Source organism: Erithacus rubecula, assembly GCF_903797595.1.
Source record: "Erithacus rubecula genome assembly, chromosome: 3".
In the NCBI taxonomy this organism is placed as follows: domain Eukaryota; kingdom Metazoa; phylum Chordata; class Aves; order Passeriformes; family Muscicapidae; genus Erithacus; species Erithacus rubecula.
In genome coordinates, this window is record NC_136689.1 from 28,511,330 (window position 1) to 28,535,722 (window position 24,393).

The following is a 24,393-nucleotide window of genomic DNA, read 5'->3' on the forward strand; positions in this document are numbered from 1 at the left end:
GAGACAGTTTTTGAAAAACAAATCTATACACTTCTGTTGATGAGTAGTCTAAAAGAGAAAACAAGTGGCTTAATAAATGAAATTAATTAGCATGCTATTAGAAATTAACATCCTGAGGAGTTAAAGAAACAAGTCAATGTAAGGTTAGAACAGATTACAACAGCAGCCTTTGTGCTCCCCAGGCAAACAGGGGCTGACTGTGAGAGATCCCTTCTCTCCACAGCTCACTGTGAGGAGTGAGCCCACCCAACAGACAGTTTATGCAGGCTTGGACACCTTCCTTGTTTTGAAATGAGTTGCCTTTGGGAGCTGCCTGGCTTTAATAATAAGAATCTAAGCAACAAAGTTAGGATTAACTTGAAGACAGCTGAAGTGAAGTGAGAAATGCACTGTGTCAAGATAGTACACAGTGATAAGGGCAGGCTTTATAAAACTTGTAACAGGTTCTGGCCATTTTCCAGGCTAAGGCCTTGGCATTTACTTTTCCCTGATGATAAATCCCAGTGAAGCCAGTGGATTCATTCATACTTAAAATTTTCTTTAAAGAGGGTTCGTACTCTCACACACAAATTCACCTATATATTCATAAGGTCTCCAAAAATCTGCAAGAGACAGGGTAATACTAACTTTGTTCTAAAAGGACTCAGTATTCCAGGATTTCAAGTTTCCTAATGAACTAGAAAATGGATTAGAAATAAGCATAGTCTGATTGTGTACAGTAAAATGTAAAAAAATAAAGGTATCAAGCAAATCCCATTGGGACCTGTACTGGAACCAGTACTAGCTGCAACTGGTTTATAGGCATATGTAAATTCAACACTAACCAGATTTTCAGACAATAAAAATTATGAGGGATTGCAAATGCATTGGAGGATAGATAGGAAAAAAAAAAAAAAAAAAAAAGAATTATCTAAGGGGTCTAGTGCATGTGCAAACAACAGTAGGATAAGATTTAATTTAGATAGATGCCAAGTAATTCAGCTACAGAATGCTAATACTGAGCCGAAGAAATAAATGCATGATTGTAAAGAACAGCACTGTGACACAGGTCTTTGGGTGATAATAGATGACAAATTAAAAGAAAGGACAAAATGTGATGCTGTTCCAAATAAATAATTTGCAGTTTGTTTTATGCTTGCATAAGAACGTAGAACAGTAATTATATTTCTTCTTCCCTCCCCACTGTGTCTTTCTCTCTACGTGAGAAAGTAGTGAAGGAAATAAGAGTTAAATATGAGTTAAAATAAATTACAAAGAATTCAATAACAATATGGGAAAGCAGATTGCAGGCCACAACCACAAAGAGAAATTGAAGGAACCTATGTTGTACAATTTACAGGAAAGATGAAAAAGAGGATGAAAATATTTATTATACTATAGAATAGAGGTCAAGGAATTATTCTATATGGTAAAGGACAGCTGGGAGTAACTTGAACATTGAAAAGGGAAAATTACTTTTGACAGCAAACGGAAAAGAATAACCTGCCAACAACAGGGTTGATGAGACAGGAGAACGCTTTCTAAAAAACTTCTTAGAGACCCCATCACCTAGACTGCAGGTGGTTATGAGAGGACATTTAATGAGTTCATTATATGGAAGATGATTGTATGTTAGTGCTGAGGGTTGAAATGAGACTCAGTAACCTAGGATACGTCTGCATTCCATTTATCGCTGATTCTGAGCACAGAAAAAAAAAATCATATTTTTATTCCTCAGCTGTAAAGCCCAAAGAAATCTGAATTCATTCTTTGCAATTGTTATGGGTCTCAACACTGCATCTGTCAGCCGGCTGTCTCAGACCTGGGAGGTAAGACACATCTTTATACCTTTCAGACACTCTCAAAACCATTTCACACAAAGGCTGTGTACTGGTGAATTGCCTTTTCTTTCTGGTTATTGTTTTTTCATGCTGAAATCAAACATGAAGGGAGTGTTGGTGGAGAAAATTCTTTGTCACCTGAAACCTTAGATATGCAGGTATTAAAAGAAAAAACCCTAAATGTGTCCTTCCAGAGTTTTAAATAAGAGCAAAGCATGGAGATCTTATCCTTTACCATTTTAAGTAGATTTCAGAACAGAAAGTCTTACAAAGGTGGCTCCAAGCAAGAAATAATTTATTATGGAATCATTTCATTAAAAAGCCAAAACAACAAAGTAGAAACAAACCTTCTCTAGTTGTCTTTCATGGGGTTTTTTTTTGCAGCTGCTCATCTTGAACAACAAAGTGAGGAAATGAGCCATGAATAAGGAGCATACTGGAGAAGAGAGATTATTTGCTTTAAAAACTACTGGTTGCTGCACAGAGCATGACTGTGTTTAAATGAAGGTCCCTCTGGGATGTGTATTTATGTTGTAGATATTTTGTTTCCATCTAAGTGGATTGAGTTATAGTGTCCATATTAAGACATAGTATCTGCAAGTTTACTGCATCTGCCCATGAGCAAACTGTTGGGGAAGGAGTAATTGAGCAGCATGGGTTGAAGTCTTATCCCTCCTTCATGCCCTTAACACCAGAGGTGTACTCCAAAAATACCAATCTGTAGTAGAGAGTGACAGAGAAGGGCTGTGCTCTCCTGCTTTGGAGGAACTCCTGAGCACCAAAAGCTGGGACCAAAGGGCATTAGAGACTTATAAACCTGTCTGGTGCTGTCCAGAGCAAAGGCTCCTCCCTTAGCTGAAGCCATGAATATGGAACCATAACTTGTATATCTGAGGCTTTGACACACAGACAAACAAGGAAGAGCAAGGAAGAGGTGACTTAAATAAGAGATAAGGTAAAAGTTTTAGAGAAAACTGCATACCTGAGGACAACGATACAGAAACCCCTTGTCTGTGACATCTCTAGAACACCTCTCTAGGAAACGTTTGCCCTGGCCTCCTCCTAAGTTGCCTTCATTCCATTTCTCTGGGCTTTGTTAGGAGAGTGGAAGAGACCAAGTATGGTCTCAAAGGCAATGCTACAGATCTCTCCTGCACAGAGACATGCAGAACTGCTCTGTGCTGAGGCCTCTGGAGATGATGCACTGCCGGTGGAGTTCTCTCAGGAAGAGCAGAATATGTTGCTTGTCGGAACAAAGAGTGCATCTGCATATGTACCTCTGTAAATATGTCACGTTTCTGTGTGTAAAATATTTATCAAGTCACAGCCTTGCTTTTTTTTTGTGTTTGTAAAACTTCATTGCACTGGAAGTTTCAAAAGCAGAAGATTATTTGCATTAGTAATGCGACTTTTAGAAAGTGGAGCAATGTTTTTAAATTAATTATAGTTGCTTACACATGTAAATGAAACAACCTAAATTTAAGCAGCTATTTAGACACTAAATCATGTTGGCTCTGCACTTGATTTCTTAAAAGTAGTACGCTTAAAGTAGTATGCTCCCAAGCATATTGTACTTTTTTCCCTACAGTATGCAGTGTTTTAATGAGCCTTATTTTCTCTGATTTAAGATAGAAAAAAAAATGCAATTGCAGTTCCATGTTCAGTCATTTTAGCATTTTAATCCACTTAACCTAATTGTTCTAAATCTCTCTTCTCTTGGTACTGTCACTGTTGCTGTCAGGATCTAAGGACAAACACAAGACAGGATTTGTACTAAGAGGGGATCTCTTTTACTAGACTAACTACTATGGCTGGAAAAAATGGACAGACTTTAAGGTCCACACACCATTCTTCTAGTCTGAAATACCAGCATGAAAATTTAAATTGCAGAACAATTGCTTTGAGGGTAGTGATGTGAATCCATTAAAGCATCTTAGAGACAAAGAAAGTGGATGCTTGTGGAGTAGAGCAGGTGTTGGCATGAGAGGCAAGACATTAGTTTGCCCCTTAGAAAGTGTTTTATGCACCTCTCAGTGGGATTAGGATCAGATACCAGAGACAGAGTAATTAGTTTATTAGGGAAATGTGTCACTTGGCACTACTATGTGCCAGTGTTAACCCTGATCAGCACTGGCACGATGTATAAAATAGCACTGAGTGTGACACCTGTTAATTTCTAGAACGTATATTCTGGGGGGAGATTGCTTACAACAAATGATTTAACATGGATGTGATTAGTTTCTGAATTCTCAGGCTGTGTTACTGCTTCTAGTTTGCTATGGATATTTAGTCATGGAAGCTGGAGAAGAAAATAAAGACAGCTGCTAAGAAGCAGTTTCCACAAAGGAAGGATGCAGGTCCCTGGGATGCAGAGCCCTGTGCCTTGCTGGCATTGCACTGAGCATGGTCTGTAATTAGGCCCTGGGAGCTGAGGAGCTGGGGCTCAGTGCTCAGTGTTGGTGCTTTCAGCAGGCACTTCACCTGTCACTGCCTCAGGGGTTTCTTGAGCCCAAAATCCCCTCAAGAGGAATAAAGGTGGTTTGAAAATCAGGTTTTCCCCAATGGCTGCCAAGGAGACTGGAGGAAGCTGTTCTCTGAGGTTTTCAAGGCTGTTTATTGTCCCTTATTTGAGAGAGTCTTTCTCTAGCTGACAGTGGTCTGTCCAGCTCAGAATCCAAGGTAGAATGCCTCAGCCCTGGGAAGGGCTTATCTTATATACTCTAAATTACATACCTAATATTTACAATTACTTTCCAATACACGATAATTTTATTACACTGTTCAATTCTGTCCCAGCCTAATCCAAGGATGCCACCTTGCCATTCAACATGGAATAAGGCAAAAAAGAAGGAGGAAAAGACATATCACGCCCAAAATCCTCCATGTTAGTCATGAACTCCCTAACATTCCTAGAAATCCACTTTTTCTATCTTCTAATAGTCTAATTTATATCCTACTTATTTTTGTGGCTTGTATTTGTTCCCACAATGTTGGCACATTTCTCCAGGAACTTAAGTCCAGCCCCCAGGACACCTAGGTACCATGCCATGACCTCTGACACCCCTGCCAGGGATGGGTCTAGAAGCATTCAGGGAAGTCAGGGGAACACCCTGGATTCCCACATTCACCCAGAGCAGTCTCATGGAAAAAAATGCCTCAGCATTTTTCTGCCTAAATCAAATTATATCTCTCTCTCTCTCTCTTTTTTTTTTTTTTTTTTTTTTTCCTCTGTTTTCTACACTTCAGAAAATTCCTGGGAAGTTCAAGAAACTTTTCACTGAACTTGAAAGTTTGACGGTAAGTATGGTGTTAACAGCAGAAGAACATTGCTAGCTTTACCTGCCTTCCTTCTTCCTAATTTTTTTGGAGTCTGCCTGTTACTCTCTGGAGCTGGACCTGTCATGTCAGATCCATGAGTTGCTGGAGGCCACGTGGCTCTCCAGAACTTCAGGTTGGAGCCAGACATGAAAAGGAAAAAGGCTCTGTTCCTGACAGAGGGAGGAAAGGCAGAGAGAGGCAAATGTTGGATCAGTTCACCAGCATCAATCTGGGAGCTGTTCTTTTGCCCTGGTAGTTAATCAGCCTTTGTCTGAAGCAACATCCTGCAGATCAAGAGAAAAAGAGACCAGCTCAAGTTTTAAAAAACAAATGTCAAAATCTGAGGTTTGAGGGTCTTTGTCAGCATTATCAAAGCAGAATGAACAAATGTTTCCTCTGGCTGTCATGGAAGTGGGTGCATGGCAAGATCACTGCCTGGCACGGGGAGCAGGAGATCCAGCCTTTACCAGCTGTACCTTCTGTACTTGGAGTTCTTTCTAAATTAATGTGTTTGAAGATTCCGTGTAAGCTGGTACACAAAAATGTTTACATTGGAAATTGAGGTGACTTTTTGAATTGCCTACACAATGCATGCATACAATGAAATATACTGCCTTGATTTCGTTGAAGTCTGCAGTGTGCTCCATGGATCTCAAAGCAGTTTTTGCTGGGATTTCTTGTTGCTGTTTGGAGATGTTGGTTTTGGTTTTTTTAAGAAGAAATTAATCAGCAGTATATTTGGGGATACATTTTGTGTTATATAGTAAGAGATTTTGCGAATAGAAATTTGTTGGGAAACTAGAGAGCAGTCCAAGTGAATCCATTCTGCAGCTTCCTCTCAATTTAGCACTGCTTCAGAGAGGAACATAATTGCTTTTGTTGCTTTCACTGTTTATGTTTCCTGTTCAGTTTAGCATGTCAGCTAGCTTAGAAAACCTTTGAAAACCTTTAGCTACCTTGCATCACAAAGAAACCTTTTATATCTAAATCATGTTCAGATCATAAGCCCGTAATGGATTTAGAATTGCTCTTTTTATAGCCTATTGATTTTTCTGTCTATGGCTCAAATGTTTTTGTAGGATCCTTCTCTGAATCACAAAGCTTACAGAGATGCATTCAAGAAAATGAAATCTCCGAAAATCCCCTTCATGCCCTTACTTCTGAAAGGTAATGTTAAAGCTTGGCTGCTCTTCACTGTTGTTAATTAAAATAAGTGTAAGGTGGTTTTTCCTTCAGGTGCTCTTAAGATGAGTATGTGACAGATATAGTGGCATCAACAAAATAGCACTTGGTCTGGATAATAAACAACTTCCTTTTAAGACAGGGGGAAGATGCCAATTTTCACACAGGTCTTAAAACTTCATACTGTCCTCTCAAGTGTGGATAGAGCTGTGCGTTTTTGCTTTGGCCACATCCTCTTCAGTGAAGTGTGACCCTGCAAGCCCCTGAACCAGTGGCCATGGTCATACCTCCCTGTTTTGCTGGGGAGAACCTGCCCTGTCTATCTGTCCTGGGAGGAGGGGATTTCCAAGCCTCTTGTAGGTCTGAAAGAGATAAATAAAATCTTACTATCTAAAATTTTTTTTTTTTTTAAATGTCTTAAAATAATGTACAACTACTTGCTAATGTAGTGAGCTGGGCAGCTAATTAAGGGGCAAGTATTTAAAGTACTCCATTGTCTTGGAGTTATTAATTATTAATTGCCTAGTCTTTGAACATGGCAAATTCATTTGTTTATTCCTGTATTCTGAAAGTGTTCTCTTTAGGCTGTTTATTCCAACCTGCTGCTGCTGCTGTGAGATGCTTGAAGGCAGTTCCCCAGATCAGTGGGTGACAGTTTGGGAGCCACCAGACACTTCCCCTCTTTGCACACATCAAAGGAGTTTGCATTAATTCAGATGGATACAATTATCAAGGCTTCAAAATCAATATTTTCAAAGTGTTCTGGAGAATGTCTTGCCTGCAAACAAAGGCAGCAAATATGTCACTTGTAGTGATGGTGTTTGTACAGAATTACAATATGGGGTATAAGAGCATGCACCTAGACAGCATTTGTACCTTTAACTTGTACTGGAGATAGCAAGAAGACTTTGGAATTAATGTACTGATGTCCTTCAATACAGTGGTCCATAAGGAGATGTTGCCAGAGTTGGTAATTTTCAAAGTGCAGTGGAATTTATTCCATATCAAGAGTGTTTGTATTAAGGTCATTTCCAAGACCAGTAAAAGAGGAATGGGTAACATAGAAATCATTAATAACTCAGCAAATTGCTGTATTTCATCACAATAGGAACAAAAGTAGTTTCAATTAAAAAATGAAAAATCTTAAATTATGAAAAATAACTTCAGAGTGTCCTTTTGAAAGTTAATTAAATTTAAATGCAGAGCTCTCACAGCACACAGACACAGCTTTTGAAAATCAGGCAGATTTTTCAAATGTGTAATAAAATACTGTGATATACCCTTATAACCTAGTTCAGATGCAATTTTCTGCTCCACTGAATTTATCTAGACTCTTAGTTGTTGGCTGCAAAGCAAATTTCTGTTCCTTCTGCCCTCAGAGATATACACATTGCTGTCAATGACTTTAAAAGCTGTGTGGAAATTTCTGCTTCCAGTATAGGTTTTTCATTAGAAGTGATGGGCAGTTTTTAACTGCATTGATATAGACACAGCACTGCCTGTGTCCTGAAGTCCTGTCCTTTCTGTGTCCCTTTCCCTGGGTGCCCCAAAGCAGCCCAGCAGAGGAGGTGCAGAGGGTCATGCTCCTTTCTTTCCCTCTTTTTGGGATGCAGCCCAGGGGTAGGAGAGGTGCTGGAGGTTTTGGCAGCATTTGCTGTGCTTTCGGCGTGCACAGGCTGGCATCCTGTCTGTCCCAGCCAAGCCACCCTGGGGGCACAGGAGCTCTCCATCACCTCCCCATAAGAGTCCCAGCCCCGGGTTTCCACCAGCATTTGAAGCTGTTTAGCATTTCAATTCCAAGCAATTACAAAATGCCCCTCAGGCACAGAGTGAGCCTTTGAAACCCAAAGAAATAAATCAGGTTGGCTGTTTCGAGGCAGGGTGAAGGTGGAGGTGTATGTCACAAAGCTTCTCTGCAGGTTTCCACTCCTGAAATCCCCCAAACCGTGGTGAGTGAGGGAGGACAGGAGAAATGCTGAGGTGCACAGCTTGACTGCTGGGCTGGAGGCTGACACCTCTGCTGAGAGGGAGACTTGTCCCATTTACTGTGTGCCATTCTCCCTCTGGCATACACAGCTGTGACTCTTAAGGAGTAATGATATTGGAGTGTTCTCTCATTCCTTGAGCATTTTCTCCTCGTGGATCTCCTGGGTACCCTGACTTGCAGGAGAGAGCTGGCAGGGGTGTGTGGTGCTCCTGCCAGTGTTCTCAGTAACCTGGAGGGTGTACTATTGAAGTCAGAGCTTCACTCCCACAGGGAATCTATTCATATTCTTGGTACTTTATGTCCAAGATAGGTCTCACTTCTGACCCAATACACATTAGAAAAACAGAGAAAATGGCCTTGAGCTACTGTTTTAATTGTAATCTTAATTTGGCAACATTTATTTTGCTTGATATTCCCTCCCTCCAGTTCATTACACTGTGTTCAGTTCTCTTCCTGGAGCCATATATAGACCTTTTCCTTTTCCTCTGACCTTTTTGTTGCCTTTGCAAATTCCCTCCAACAGCACTACATAAAAGTGTTTTTAGCCATGATGCTTATTTCAAGGCTTTGTACTTCACTTGGGTGTTTTGTGTTTAGCCTCTCTGGCTGTCCACTGCTGTACCCTTGTCTTTGGGGAGGACTGGACAGTCATTTGTCCCCCAGAGGGGATGAAGGGATGTCAGAGCCAGCTCCAGCTGGTAGCTTTGCCCCTGTGGAGCTCAGGGACAGACCTGTCCCAGCCATGGGCAGAATGTCTGGATTGGTGCTGCAGGGTGTGGAGAGCAGACATGCCATGCAGGGCCATCCCTCTGGATGCCCTCCCCTGCTCCCTCTGTACATTAAGCATCCCAGAAGCAGCAGATAAGGTTTAATTAAAAAATCCTTGCCCCCACTTAAAAATACTCTAAACAATGTGGAATTGTTGTTGTTATCTAATAATCTCTGCATATCATCATTAGGCCAGGCTTTTGTTTCACTGCAAGATATTGTATTTATATATAGATATAATATTTTGTTTCAATACAAGATACTGTGTCAATCCATAATGGGATACTTTCCTTTTTTTTTGCTTTTTGTTGCTGTTCAGTAATTTTATTTATTTGCATATTAAAAAAAGGTTGTGAATAATAACTGGGGTTTTTTTGGTTTTTTTTTTTTTTCCCCAGATGTAACATTCATCCATGAAGGAAATAAAACATTTCTGGATAACCTTGTTAATTTTGAAAAGCTGGTAAGCTAATTTTGTCCTTCCTGTTTTTTCAAAACATTCATATTCTCTTCTTCCCTTTGCTTTTCTTATCTTGTAAGACTGTAAGGTTTTCTTCTGGCTGAACAAGGAAGAAATAAACAGGGGTAAAAAAGATCAAGCAGGATGAAACAGCCAAGTCTCTTTCCCCTGCCCTTTTCCTCTGCTCCTCTACTTCTGCATAAAATGGCTAAACCAGTAATGGCCATCATCACTGCTACACAGTCCACTCTGTATTTATACCTAGTGAGATCAATTCCTTTGCACCACCTCATGGGCTGCTTCTCATGACTTAAGTTCTTCTGCTTCAGCTTTCTCTGAATTACGTTTCTTTTTTTTTCTCAAGGTTTCTCTAGTTTATCACTTAAGGAAAGATTCCTCTAGTTTATCACCTGCCAGTGGTATTGTAATTTTAGGGACCTTAAATGAAAGGGAAGCTTTTTGATCTGTGTTAAATGAGGAAGAAAATAATTCCTGAAATACAAATTAAACTGACTGTAAATGTCAGTATTGTAGCTTTTATACATAATGGCATAAAAAATACTTGATGATATATTTTTGGCCACATTCACTCTAGCCATCAGATGACATCTACTCTGGCATGGTGTTACTGAGAGAGGTTTGAATTGCCTAATTTGTGTTGGGTTTTGGTGGTTTGTTTGGGTTTTGTTGTTGGTTTTGGTTGTTCTGGGGGGGTTTTCTTTGGTAACATTTTTATGAGGTCACTTGGTCCAACCTAGAGAAGAGCTCATCACAGTCTGTAAGTTCCTTATGAGGGGAAGAGGAGGGGCAGGCACTGATTTCTCCTCTCTGGTCACAGGACCTGAGAGAATGGCTCCAAGTTGTGTCAGGGGAGGTTTAAATTGGGTATCAGGAGAAGGTTCTTTCCCCAGAGGGTGCTTGGGCATTGGAACAGCTCCCCAGGGAAGTGGTCACAGCACCAACCTGACAGAGCTCAAGTAGTGTTTGGACAGCACTCTCAGGCACACAGTGACTCTTGGTGCTGTGCAGGGATGGGAGTTGGACTTGATGATCCTTGTGGATCCCTTCCAACTCATTATGTGATTCCATGGCACTGAAAGCCAAAATCTATATATCTTAACAGTGGTGGTGTAGAGAAGCTTGGATTTTTTTTCTTGTTGGCCCATAGTATTTGACCAAGAAACCAAAATGTCTTTGCAATTGTGCAGGTGTGCCATGGCACTGTTAGGCCAGATGGCTGTGGTTGGTGAATTGTGCCCAACTATTTTCTCCATGTGTTTACACTTGTTTGGGAATGAATACACAACCATGGAGTTATTAATGAACCAGATGTTGAACTTATATTTACATTCTATTGTCATATATGTTGTCTTTCAACCTACAAGCAGATGTAGACTCTGACTTTTTAATCTGAGCTCCTTTTTTTTGTGTTTTCTATTTGATTTCTGTACCTTTGCTTGTTGCAGAGTTTACAGGAATACTGATTTGCATTTAATGGAAGGTTTTTTTGTCCCAAGTCCATTAACTGTTTGACCTTTAGGTGTTTTCATAAAACTCATTAGCATGTTCTTCTTCATTGCCTCTTGGAAGTACATCCAATTAACATGTAAATTAAACTAGCCCTTGTTGCACCATAATTGTTAATAAAATCCCCCCACTGGCCCATATATTTATTTAGTGAATATGTAGGATCTAATTCTTGTCCAGTCTTAGCAGGCTGTGTTCATTTGTTTGTTTGTTGTGTAATGTATATGTTTGATGTATGCTGGGCTTCCTGGGTGAGAATCCCTTTCCTTTCTGTCTCCATTGTGTCTCCAGAGGCAGTGGGAGCTTTGCTAATTGACTTCAGTGAGCCAGGATCTCACCTTTTCCATTCAAATGGATAATGGGCATTTTAAATGGCAGGGGGGGAGAGGCTGAGGTGATGGTTGTAGGGTGAGGGTTGTTCAGATTGACACTTCCTCCAAATTATCATTCAGATCACGCTCTCAGAGACATGCTGTCTCATGCAGCCCTGTACATATGAATGCAGGCAATAGTGCAAGCTTAGGAAGTGGGGGCTTAGGAGAGATTTAAATATCAGTGTAGTGGAAATTCAGGCTGCACACTGGTATTACCCTGGCTCAGTTGGACGTTAAGGGATTTAGTGGATGGCCATGAACTCACAAGATGCATTACACGTGATCACGTATTCATCAGTCCGTGTTTCTTTTCTGATTATAAGGGCTTTGTCCCAAAGAACAATGGCCTCCTTGGAGTTCTGTACTGAACACTGAAGTGCTTAGCACTTTCTGGCCTTTGCTGAGAAAAATTAGGATTGACATTGACTCCTGCTTGATTTGGATCAAGCCACTGAACCTCACCTGCAAATTTGCTGTTGCAGAAAAAGAAGAAAAGAATTATTCTACCATAGCAGATTACTGCTTTGGGGAAGGAACTTACTCACTGTCATAAATGACTAGAATTTCCACTTATGAATTTCAAAGCAAAGATGATTTCTTGTGTCTCTGGATCACTATTTTGAAATATTTCATTTCTGCGTTAAACATCTCACCTGAAGGAGGACTTGTCAGTCTGAACCATTATTTTTTCCAACTATATTAGTTTCTTTAACAAGATTTTCTTTCTCCCTATAATCCCTGCTTCTTTTATATTCTTAGAACTCAGCAGTCCTACCATGACTGAATTTGATTTGACATGAAATGATAGCAGTGGATGCAAAGTTAATTCAAAATGTAAAGAAGGAAATTTACAAAGGAAAAAAAAAGAAGCTATATTTTGTCTCAGGAATGTTGCCTATCTGTAGCAAAGGTGAAGGGGTTGCAGTGGTTAATTTAACTGCATTTTGGGTAAAGTGTAGTCTATTACAGTGTTAGATCAATATTTTATATCATACCTGCTTCAACTAAATCTGAGGGAATAAATGAAAATATAGTCTTACAAGGTCACATTTCAAGGTATTTCCGTGGTATTGTCTTAGCTGTTTCACTGAAACGTGGCTTCTTCAGGTTTTTCTCTCCAGCCATCAGCCATGTCTTAGCAATGACATGTCTTAGCCACACTCCAGCAAACTCTATTACAGGTCAATGGCCATTACCATTTCCAATAGCACCTGCTTACCTAGAGCCTTCTGCTGCAAGGTCTGTGCATGTGCAGCTGTGGGTTCTCAACCCACACCCCCAGATACCTGTGCAAGCCCAAGCCTGAGGCTCTGCTGTCCTCAGTGAAAGGGGTGCTAATGATCCTGGGTAGCTGGCAGGCTGAAGAGCCACAAGAAATGTGTGTTACTCATCACACTTACAAGTATGCAAGCACCTGATTCTCTGGACCCCAGAGAATCTAAACCAGAGAGAAATGCATAATTAGGATACTAAAGCCAGAGGATTTGGGATTCTGCTGTAAATGGTGCCCAAATAGGTTTTCCCTTACCAGAGCATCACCTCCATATGCCAGTCTTGGGATAGACCCTCACAGTGACTGACTACAAAGGAGAGACAGCAAAGAGTTACAGTCTGTGTGATGTGTGGGTCTCTCTGACTTCTAAAATCCAAATGCAGAGGATGTTGGCTGGGAAACATCACAGTAACAGCACTTGTGGAAGTTTTAGTGCTGCCAGTACTCACATTATTGATCGTGAAATCTAGATCATCTCATTAGAACTTCATTATAATCAGTGCAAGGACATCAGCACAAGAGATTGTATAATTTCATGGCAAATGAAGCACAGCGGGTAACAAGAAAAATTATTTTGATTTACTGATGAAAGAAATATGAAGTTTCCATTAAACATGCTCTCGTGATAAGCTTTTTGTGGAGGAGCCTTGTAAGCCACTCCCAGGATGCTGAGAGATGAGCTTTTCTGCATCATTCTCCTCTTAAACATACTCTGCTCAAGACAATTAATCCTTTCCTCCTCTAATAATTTTTGAGGGGGATGTGAAATTAGCATCAGCTGTTTGCATGAGCTTTCAGACCATTCCTGCTAACTGCAATTTGCTTCTGTTACTAGATTTGGTGAGGAATTGCCTCAGAAACAGTAAATGTTTGAAAAAGTAATTGTTAAGAGCTTTATGGGCAATATCTAGTGAAAATAAACTCCCTCTACTGATATGTATGAATAATCTAAATTTTTGAATAAATGGATGACCTGAGCCTGGATGAGAAACTGAATTTAAACTTTTTGTTTCCTCTGCTTAATGTAAGTGAACATCCATTATCCCTGTAAGCAGCAGCTTGTGCTGAAATAGCATACCTGCAGGAGAGTTTTACTTGGTACATACCAGGGGAGATGTCAGGGTGCTTGCTCTTCAGCATTTAGGCTATGAGGTCTTTATTCTTTTGTGCTGGTTAGGCTGCAGACAACTGCCTGTTTGATAGTGGTGCCTGAGTGTGGTAGGCATTACACAAGTGTACAGTAAGAGGTGTAGTCTGTGCCCCAAAGAGGCTTACAGTCCAATTATACTATTGGAGACAGAAGGAGAGGCTGCAGACTACACAATAATGCACTAAAGGTGGGGTTGAACCCCAAAGTACTCACCCAGTCCACAGACCTTCCTTGCTGGAGGCTTCCAGTTTAATAAAAGCCACTGGAAGGAAAACAAGAAAATGTTTGGTTATTTTTCATTTCCACTTTCCATGGGTTCCTAGGAGTTGTTCTCATTTAATCTGTGTGATATCAGTAAGACCTCTAGACTAACCCTGTTTCATCAAATGGTATCACTAAGATAAAGGGCCAAGTTTCTCCTGCTGTCTTCATTTTCTACATTACTACAGTTGCTTTTTGCTGTACCATGTAAAGCAAGGAGATTTTTCAGGCTTTTCTAATGACAGAATCTGTCCCAGGTCTTTGCACTGATGTTTATTATTTTGTCTTTGCAGCACATGATTGCAGATACTGTTCGGTCATTGAGACATTGCAGAAATAACCAATTTGGTGAGTAGACAAAATTTCCTACTTACTTTGCCTTTGTACATCCTTAAGGGTTTGTTTACTTTTTGGTTTGGTTTCCCCCCCCCCCGCCCCCCGTTTCCTTTCCAGTTGCTCAGGTTTATTAGAGCAGCAGAATGTGGTCAAAAACTATTTAACCAATGGACAAGAAAGGGCATCATTTTGGGAAAATCAACATAGCAAAAACCACATTTGGAGGAAGTTTGAGTTTACAAAATGTTTCTAGGAACATTCTAGGCTTCCAAAATGGCACTCATCCCCACAGCTTTTCACTCAGCACTTCACCAAGAGCAACTGTTTGCTTATCTGGGGCTCTTAAGGACATTTCACAGAACTGTAGAGGTCTTGGGAGGTATGAAGATCCTGTGGGTTTTGTGAAAGTGGTTGAGTAGGAAGAAATGAGGGGGTTGTTTTCTAGGGGAAGCTGCAAATGTAGCTGTGCCTGCTTTAGACACTGGAGGATCCATGCTGAAGGCAATGATTGCAAGTGCCTCAGCTGCACAGAGGACTTTCTTTGTTTGCTTTTTAAAAATTTTTTTGTTGTTGTTTCCGCCTTATTAGCCACTAGAGAATCCAACCCTAAGGGACCATGCCAGAAAACTTCAGCTCTCTTTGTTCTGCTGCTAGCAGAGGAGAAACCTTGTTTTCTCCTTCTCTGTGTTCTTATTCTCTGCAGAGATGTTAAATACAGGAAGGGGTCACAAGAACTACTTTAGGAAGCAGTTAGTTTTTAAGCCAAACCCACTAAACATGTCATTTATTGAGGCCACTAAAACCTCTTTTTCAAAGAGAAGTTCAGAACTGTGCTGCAGCCTTGGGGAAAATAGAGTTGAATATCTTTTTTCCACTGACTTTTCAGCAGCTGTCAGCACTGGCTCCAACAAAAAGAATAATAATCATAATTTTAATTATAAATACAGGTACCTTGGAGAATAATAGGTACTTTTAAGAGTTGTGTTAAACATTTGATTTATGGAATTACCACATGTATATACAGTATTACTTTTAAACAAAGGCTGTTCAGTATTATGGTTCTTAAGTAATCTTTCTAAATATATATACATATATATATATATATATATACATTTAAGTATATGTATGTATGTTAATGCATGTAAGAGAGGCAGAGGGGAGGAAGGAGCAAGATGTGCCTTCTTTGAATTCAGATACTGAAGGAAATGTTGATTATCCAAACCATGCTTCTGTAAATTAAAATTTCTCCTATTTGGCATTATGAAAAGTAACATTGGTTCCTTTCAGTGATGTGAGGGTTTTTTGTACTTTCCCTGCACATCTTTCATCTCTTTTTTGCCTTTTTTATTTTTCCAAGTGATTTTGTAAGTCTTGCAACGTAAATCCAAGGTTAATACCTGAGATTTATCATATAATCTGGTAGTTTGAAGTAGGCAATTGTTATTTTATTTTAGCACAGACTTGATTTATTGTGAAGCTGGCATTTAAAAAGCAGCTTATACAGACATCCCTGTAGGCACTTTTTTTTCTCCTAAAATTCGTTTAGGCATGAAATGAATTCACTGAATATTTATTGAGACTTTATGGACAGTTTCCTTTTCTAGTGGGCTTATTTTGCTCTCAGGAATGTGAATCTTTGTATTGCATCAATTCCCAGATTGGCCTAAGAGCAGCAGGCATCTCACTGTAGGAAGGAATTCAAAACTGAGCAGCGAATATTATTATTGCTTATGAACTGTATCGTGTATTAAGCTCACAGGCCAGCATGTTTCTGGATTAGAAACTGGTTAGGTTGCAAGTAAAACTGTTTAATGGAAATAACATTTATATCCTAAATCCTGAAAACAAATAATTGCATTTCCAAAGTGAGGAAAAGCAGCCTGAGAAAATAACATAATTCAAGCTTTTGTCATTTGAGGTGTTAATGAGAAATACAAATGTTTTTCCCCATGTTCAGCACAGCTGCTGGGATCCTGTTCCCTCAGAACAAAAAGGTCAGCTCTGTATCCTGACACAAATTTATCACATTATCCTGTTCTCTCCAACATTGCCCAAGTTAGATGGCTGCTGTGCAAGAGTTCTTTAAAACAGCTGCCCAGGAGCCCCATTAGCAGCCACATGCAGAGCTGGCTGCATTCATCTCGTGTTACCCACACAGTATCATAGAGATGTCTTCAGAAACAAGTGGGGTTGGAGATTCCTGGAAACTTTCTCATACAGCTGGAGAGTGTGGAGAAAAGGATGATAATGAAACAAAGGAGAGGCAAGAAGTGTCTGAGTTAAGCTGATTGGTTCAGGGAATTTTGAAGGGTTTTCTTTTTCGATTTATGGTAATATTAAAAATTCCTTGAGGACACGGATACGAATGGAGCTTTCCAGCCTTTGCTTGTCTGCCAGAAGTCAGTTATGTTGCTTTCTCTGCCTGTCTTGATGGATCTTGGGCTTGGCTTCTTTTTTTCTGTCTCTGCTAGTACCAGCCATGCTGGAGGGTTTTACAGGCAGCGAGTTCCCACAAGCCCATTTTGAGCATAAAGCTTGTAACAGAGAACAACTGCTATTCAGGCCACCCTTCAGTTTGTCTGTTACACAGCTAATTCCTCTTGCTGTGTAAACTTCCATGAAATGAGAGCATGACTTTTGTCTCTGTTACTAGATCAGAAATCAAAAGCCTAACAGATCAAAACACGGCAGCCTGTCAGAGCAGCTTTGAAGAGCTTTCGTATCCATCTGCTGTGCTGTCACCTTTCCCCAGCTCTGAAGAAAATCATCCAGGGCCTGCTGTCTTGTGGACTGTGTTAAAATTTTTAAAAAGTTGCAGGCTGGGTTGCCCACCCCTGCTCAAGGTCCCATTGTGCTGCCAGAGCAGCACAAAGGAAACTTTGAACCACCCTTACGGGGGATGGAATGCCTATACTGCCAGCAGAACTTAGACTTCCACTTGGGAAGAGTCAGCTTCTTGCCATCCTCATGCCTCCCTACTTTATGCATGCTGGCTACCCAGAATTGCCCATTTCTTTTTTTATTCTCTCCTTTTCTCTATCTATCTGTTACCTCATGCACTGCACTTAAACTGCAAGTCCTTTGGATTACTGGCTGTCTTTCCTGTGGCTGTGTAGCGCCTGACAGGTGGCACAGCAGTGGCTTTGTGACAAAGGACAGAGGAGCAGCAGGCAAGGCACAGCTTTCTGATCCATCCCCTTTCTCCTGTCTTGCAGGCAATGAAGTTCCTTCGAAAGAGCATCACGAGCTGAAGCCATACGTCCACCACCTGCACGTCATCGACAACCAGCAAGCTCTGTTTGAGCTCTCCCACAGGATAGAGCCACGAGTGTGAGCGTTCACAGCTTCCTATAACCTTGTAACTGCAGCACTTTGAATTAAGTGAATGTTTATGCCAAGCATGTTGCTTCCCTTTATGAGAACGGTTTACTGAGTTTTATCAGTAGCTCACACAACGTGCGCAGGAAAATCAGGCAAGAGCCAGCAAAGGAGCTGCTCACAGAGTTGCAGGGCAAGCTTGGTGCCATTCCTGCTGGTTTTTGGGCAACCTGAGGGAGTGGAGCAGTGTCCTTTGAGCTCAGGAGCTTGGTTTCTGTGAAAATATTGTTTGGTCCAGTGTAGCTTTCAATGCAGATTCTGCCAGTATTAGAAAGAAAAGAATCATCGTGTCACAGCAGCAAAACATTTCAGCAAGCAACATGCCGCAAGGGGATGGATTCCCAGTTCACCACAGTATGTACCTCACTAATTCAAGGCTGCCAAAAGTATTGTTGCCAAAAATAATGTGCAATCTGTGCAGCTCCCATGAGTCCACTGGAGCACAGTATTTGAGATGTGTGAGCAACCTATAACATGAATATAACAAGGCAGTGCAACCAGATGAAACTCAAGAGTGTGTTGTGATGTGGAGGTCAGCAGTAAACAGTTCAGTCTGTTGTGACTCCTTTAAGAATATGCTTTAGAAAACACACTGTAAGAGCCAGTCCACTTCTGTTGCAATTTATGGACACAATAGTTTGTACACTGAAAACGTTATTTTCTTCCTTTTCATTTATCTCAGATTTAGCATTGGCTCCTGCAGTTAATGTGTTATAAATTATTATAGCAGGATCTTTATTTTCTGCTTGGATTACAGCCTGTTTGGTATCTATTCATAGGCAATACCTAGATCCATCTACATTTCTAATTCCCCCCCACTGGAAATAACATTTCAGTAAGTATTACTTCACATAACTTGCACATACTTCTCATTTTTGTAGAACAGAAAGGTGCCCCTTACAGGATCCCAAGATTACCTGCATACACACCAGGCTCTCAGCACCATGGTCCCTTTACTGCTTTTGTCCCTTTCACAGCCCTCCCCACGACAATTTTCATGCAGTTAAAAGTACTGTATCTGGCTCTGTGCTGAGACAGCATTTCTAAAGTCATGTCTACAGCTGACCTGCATCTTGAGCACCACCATCACCTGGTTTCCAGTGCTAAGAAGTTGCCCTGAAATGATCCAGTGGATGCCACAGGCGATGTGCAGGGTGCTTTTGGCATGTGTTTGTGCACTGGCTCTCAGTGACAGTCCCTTTACAGAGCAGGGAGGATACACTGCATTACTTGCCCATCTCTGCTGTATGTTTTCCACATGAGGAAGACTTCCAAGAAAATGCTCCTTTACTGAAATGTGGGAATACGGAAGTAGCATGCTCTTCATCATGGTGTTATCTCTGGTTTAAAGGGATTTAAACAAAAAGCAGCTTTAACAAGTAGTCTGTGGGGGAATCTGTAGAATGCATTCCAGTTTTCCCATCTGTGAAATATTGTATAGATCTATTGTAAAGGAAACAGATGTTTCAGAAATGTATTTGCTTGTACTTTGTTATTATCAAATATTATATGATTTTTTTTAAGAAAAAAATTTCTTTTTACCCAGTAAAAAGAAAAAAAAAATAAACTCTTGCTGGCCATGGAGTAAAAATTTCCTATGTTCTTCTGTAGATGTGACTGCACATATTGTAAATAACTCTTTTGTGCAAACAGACCAAAACTGTTCAAATGAAGATACTAGCTGTGGTGGGCTCCTTTTTGCAGTGTTAGAAAAAAAAACAGATACAATTTGTTGCTTGTGTTTTTGCAGTTCTTCCTAGGGCTACAGCACTTGGAATTCCCAATCTAACTGCGTTACCTGGATGCTTTCCTGGGTTTTGAGCTCCCTCTTGTGAATTTTTTATTTACTGTGGCATTATTTTTAGGAGCCTAGTGTGTAGACCAGCCTGCATGCTTCAGCTTGTGTGGTGTAACACTCTAGTCCACAAAGTTGTTCTGGAAATCTGTGTGAGAGGGAGCATTCAGAGGTATTCAGGGTGAGAAGGTGAGGCTGTTTCTCAGTTCACTGCATTTGGCTCTGTGATAGTTTTGGTAGCTACCATGGATGAAGCAGCAGCTGTGCTGGAGAAGAATAAAAGGAAATGAAAGAAGGGGGAATTAAAAAAAAAAAAAAAAAAAGATGATTTGGTGCCAAGGCTTTGATTTGAAAGCCTGATAGACCTACCTGGAACACTCCTCACTCTGCCAACCCAAAATGAAATAAAGGGATGGGTTAACTCATACCAATAGGCTTCGAGGCAGCTGAGGTGCTGGCTTTCTGCACCGCTGTAATTTCACACTAAATTGGGTGATGTCTATCACCTGCAGCTGGCATAAAGTCAGTTTGAAGGCACACAGCCAGCATTAACCTTGTAATCTGTGCTGTGACTAACTAAACAACTAGTCAGAGCTTTACAAACTAGTTTTCATAGTGGCCTGTATAACCTGGATTTAAGATTCAGGTGTGGGTCCAACATGGCTGCATCAATTTAATGTTAAGAACTGGGCCTTAAAACTGTTGCTATAAAGGAAAAGTAAATAGCCCAAACCTATAGCTAATATGTCTGATTTTAAAAAGGCCCTTCTATGTCTTCATTCCACAGGTAAAATATTGCAGAGCCTTGTTGCAGACTGGTAAGCAGTTTGAAGATCTGGAAGTTAGGAGAAGAATTAGAAGTAATTCCTGTATTAGGGAAAGGCAGCATTATACAGCCTCTGCCAGGGTCCAGCAGTGGTGATATTGTGTGATTTTTTTACATCCTTCAATAATGCAATTAGGTTACATGGTATAAAATCTATAAATCTTGTAAATTTCATTTATCACAATCACATCTGGGATTTAATACTCTGCATACTCTATTTTTTAGTATCTAAGAGTAATTAGGCAGAACAGAGGAAAGAGCTTGTGCCACTTTATACCTCTTTGATGTGGGATTTTGTGGCAACAAATTTAGATGTTTCTCCAACACAGCTTTTTGATTCCAACATCATCGTGAATAGCAATAAATTTCATTTGCATAGCAGTGGCAAAAGAAAGGGTGTTATCAGAAATAAGACCTGTGCTGCTGTAAAATTACAAAGAAAGATGTAAATACTAAACATTTTAGCAGAGTAATATTTATTTGCATAGCCTATTATTTATTGTCATCTTATACACTGTTAAACACTGGGATGAAGTCAATGAGCTGAGGTAAGAACACCTGCCTGTTCTCTCTTGAGTGCCATAATGGTGTCAGCTTACATTAAAAATAATAAAATAGAAACCCCCAAATCAAGGTATTTACCTGACTTCTCAGGGACTACAGCTAGTAGTTATCCACCATCATGAGACCTGGTATGTATGAAATAATCTGATTTACCAGAATCAATGTTGCCAATGTTTTCCTTTGCATATTTCATGCTTGTTTGCCTCTGTACATATTATTGTGTTGTGTATTTATGAGAGCTAGTAAGCAATAATTTATATGTCAAAATGGCCAAGCAATACAAGGTTAAAACTTGTAGAAGCAACTGTTATGTTTATCTTGCATTTTCCAGTGTTTTTTAATATTGCTTTTCAAAATATAAAATCTACCTTAATGAAGTCTTGGCTCTGTGCCTTTATGCCTACCACACACACTTATTGTTCCTATGTGGAATATTTTACTTCCAGTCATTCAGTTCCACAGACCCTCACTGCATTTGTGAGATGGATGCAGACTCACTCAGAGGCTCAGGAGCCTGACCTCTTTCAGAGCTGCTCATTTGTCTCTGGTCAGCAGGACTTGCTGGTATCAGTGTTTCAAAGCAGGGATGATGTTAATGGGGCCTCAGCTGTGCCCTGTCATCACAGCACAGCCAAAGAGGGGCCTCCAGCCACCATGAGAAGTCCCTGTGGGAGAGGGGAGGAGTAAATCTATCTTCATATCCTCTGGAGTCTGCTTATTGGCACTTGATCCTCTTACTGAGGACAGCAAATGCTTTCCCCTGTCATCAGTCATCCCTGATAGTGCTGTTTCCTCTGCTTCCTCTGGGCTGGTCTGCAGCAGGAAGGCAGAGTTTGGCATGGGCTGCAAGTGCACTGTAGAGCAGCTGAGGCTTGCCCTGTTCTTCCTTCCTTTCCACTTGCAAACCCCAGGAACCAGCAAGTCACACCTGGCTGTTTCAGACAGAAATAGCACTTGGTACTTACAACATGATGTCTGTGCTTTACAAATCGGCAGTACTTAATCCTCTGAGTGCTTACACCTTAAGTAGTCTTAAGCCTGACCTTAAAAGTGTGTCTGCTACTGTTAGTATACAGACAGGGTGAATTCTAACCTTAATATTTAAAGCAAGCCTGAATTGTTGACACTTCTCTGTAATAATGTTTAAAGATACATTACAGACAGAAGTACTTTTCCAGATGCAGTTACACAATTTGAAGAATTTATGGTCTCAGTGGTTTACAACAGTCCCTTCATTGTTATCACTGCTCTCCGTGGTGTAGCCCAGAAGACTGAGAGAGAACCTCCAAACCTGTGCAGTTTTTAGGCCACACCTGACTACATGCAAGCAGCTAACTTTACAGAAAGAGCTCTCCTTCCCTCCACTGCTTTACTGGGAGACTTTCACAAGAGTGATGATCTGTAAGTGCCAGGGTGTGGAACTGAGGACAGCTGCCCCACAGCTCCAGTTGCGCTAGAAGAGCCACAAGAAGAGGCTGCTGGGCTGCAGATGTTGTCCCTTCAGACCACCTTACTAAACTGTTCAAATAAAGGCTCTTCTATCCCTCTCCAACAAAAAGAGCTTGGGTGGCAGAGGCCTGCAATTTGAGCTGCTCAAGGGACTCTGGGAATTTCAATCTGAAGTAATCAGAGGGGTCTGTGATGAGCCATTCCTAGAGGAGCTGTGTGACCCCAGGGGCAGCAGGTGGGGGCAGTTTGTTTGGGGCCAGCACAGCCCTCTGTGCAGAGCAGCACTGACCTGCATGGGGACTATTGCTCTACCCCAGGTAGAGATGATTTCCTCTGCTCAGGAGGAAAAAAAATACTCAACCTGAAAACCAAACCCCCCAGATATTTGCTGCATTTTATGTCCCAGCAGACTTTCATGCCACCTAGAGGCTTTGCCCTGGAGTCCAGCTGTCTTCTGCTGTGGGATGTCAACTGAGATACAACAGCAAAACCCAAAGAAGGTAAGTCTTCCACTCCTACAATGTCCACCTTTTCACACTGGAGACTTGTGTGATGGCATCTTACACTCATGGGTACAAGAATAGTGTGAAATGCTTGTATTTGTATCAGAATTAGAAGAGTTGAGCAGTGTCCTTGAGGTCTGGGGGGCTGAGGAGGCCTGCAAAGGTGGGCAAAACAAAAAATTGTTGACAGAAGCATTTTCCTGCATTCCCTCTTGTCTGGAGGAAGGTCTAGTGATGGCCATGAGATTAACTTGGTTAGAGCATGGTGCAAGCAATGCTAAGGCTGTGGGTTTGATCCTAGTAGGGGTCATTCACTTTAAACTTTAATCATCCTTCTGGGTCCCTTCTAACTCAGAATGTTCTGTGATTTCATAACCCCTGTTAACACCTGTGAACAGCATCTGCCTCAGCCTTTAAAAGTATGACAGGGATAGAGTCTGCATCATTTTATTTTTCACTGCCCATTGCATTGGTAAGCAGTTGCAGCTGGTGGTCTCCCCAGGAGATTTGCACTACCACTTCCTTGCAGAGATGCAAATCCATGCATTTAGGGAACTGTCTGGACTTCAGCATGGCTTTTTCATTTGTTTCTTATGCCAAGGAGGGAAAGTGGCATTAGTCAGTAAAATCCACAAGTGCCAAAGCCTTATGTCCAAAAAGGAGACAGAATACTCCTGCAACTTTATTTGAATAAAGGGAGAAAGTCCACTGGGGCACATACATTCAGAGCTTTCTTTTGGGGGTTTCAGAGGGCGCAGCCTCCTTTTATCCCAAAATCCCAGCTGCAAATTGCCTTCTTCCTTTCCCCATTGCTGAGGTACTCAAGAGGTACAGCCCTCCAGAACTGCCAACTGCATATGCCCCCCTTAAGTCTACTGTTTTATCCCTAAGCTTAGGAACTCAGGCTTGTGCAGACCCTTGTTTCTTTCACAAGCCAAGATGTCTGGGCTCTGCAACACATCTACAGCCCAAAGTTAGTAGACATTAAAACCCATTTCAAAAACCTTAACACCCACACCTTCACCTATCACACTGCTTGTAAAGACATTACCTTTCCTCTCAGCATGATCTGGAAAGCCTTGGAAAACTTCATTTGCCCTGAACAGAGCTTCTGACCTCTTCCAGATTCGATTTCCCTAGAGAAAATCTCAGGGTATAGGCAACCCTCCCCATTAAGAAAAACACAACCATCCTAGAGAAAACAGGCAGCTAAAATGCAAGGAAAAACTCACTTTAGGGTTAGGAAAGAGAAGAGCCATTTGGGAGGTCACCCAAATGCAGCAAATGAGAAGGAAGATCTTCCTTTTTTATTCTCTGTATAGGTCTGATTGATTGCTCTAGGATTTTTGACTAGTGAAGTTTTATTTTGCAGGGAGAGGTGCATAGTTCTGGGCTTGCTTGCAAGCAGGGCTGATTCCTAAT

General features: G+C 40.9%; 1 protein-coding gene across 3 annotated transcripts in view; it reads left to right on the plus strand.

Annotated features, from left to right (window-relative positions):
- The window catches only part of RAPGEF5 (Rap guanine nucleotide exchange factor 5), a 154,848-nt gene extending 134,924 nt beyond the window's left edge, over positions 1-19,924 (plus strand). For all 3 annotated transcript variants that reach the window (XM_079302279.1, XM_079302280.1, XM_079302281.1), the window contains 6 exons: positions 1,718-1,808; positions 5,067-5,117; positions 6,218-6,305; positions 9,474-9,538; positions 14,414-14,468; positions 17,672-19,924. In XM_079302279.1, the coding sequence (XP_079158405.1) occupies positions 1,718-1,808; positions 5,067-5,117; positions 6,218-6,305; positions 9,474-9,538; positions 14,414-14,468; positions 17,672-17,790 (469 nt within the window). In that variant the 3' untranslated portion in view covers positions 17,791-19,924. The remainder of the gene's footprint in view (positions 1-1,717; positions 1,809-5,066; positions 5,118-6,217; positions 6,306-9,473; positions 9,539-14,413; positions 14,469-17,671) is intronic.
- Positions 19,925-24,393: the final 4,469 nt, after the last annotated feature.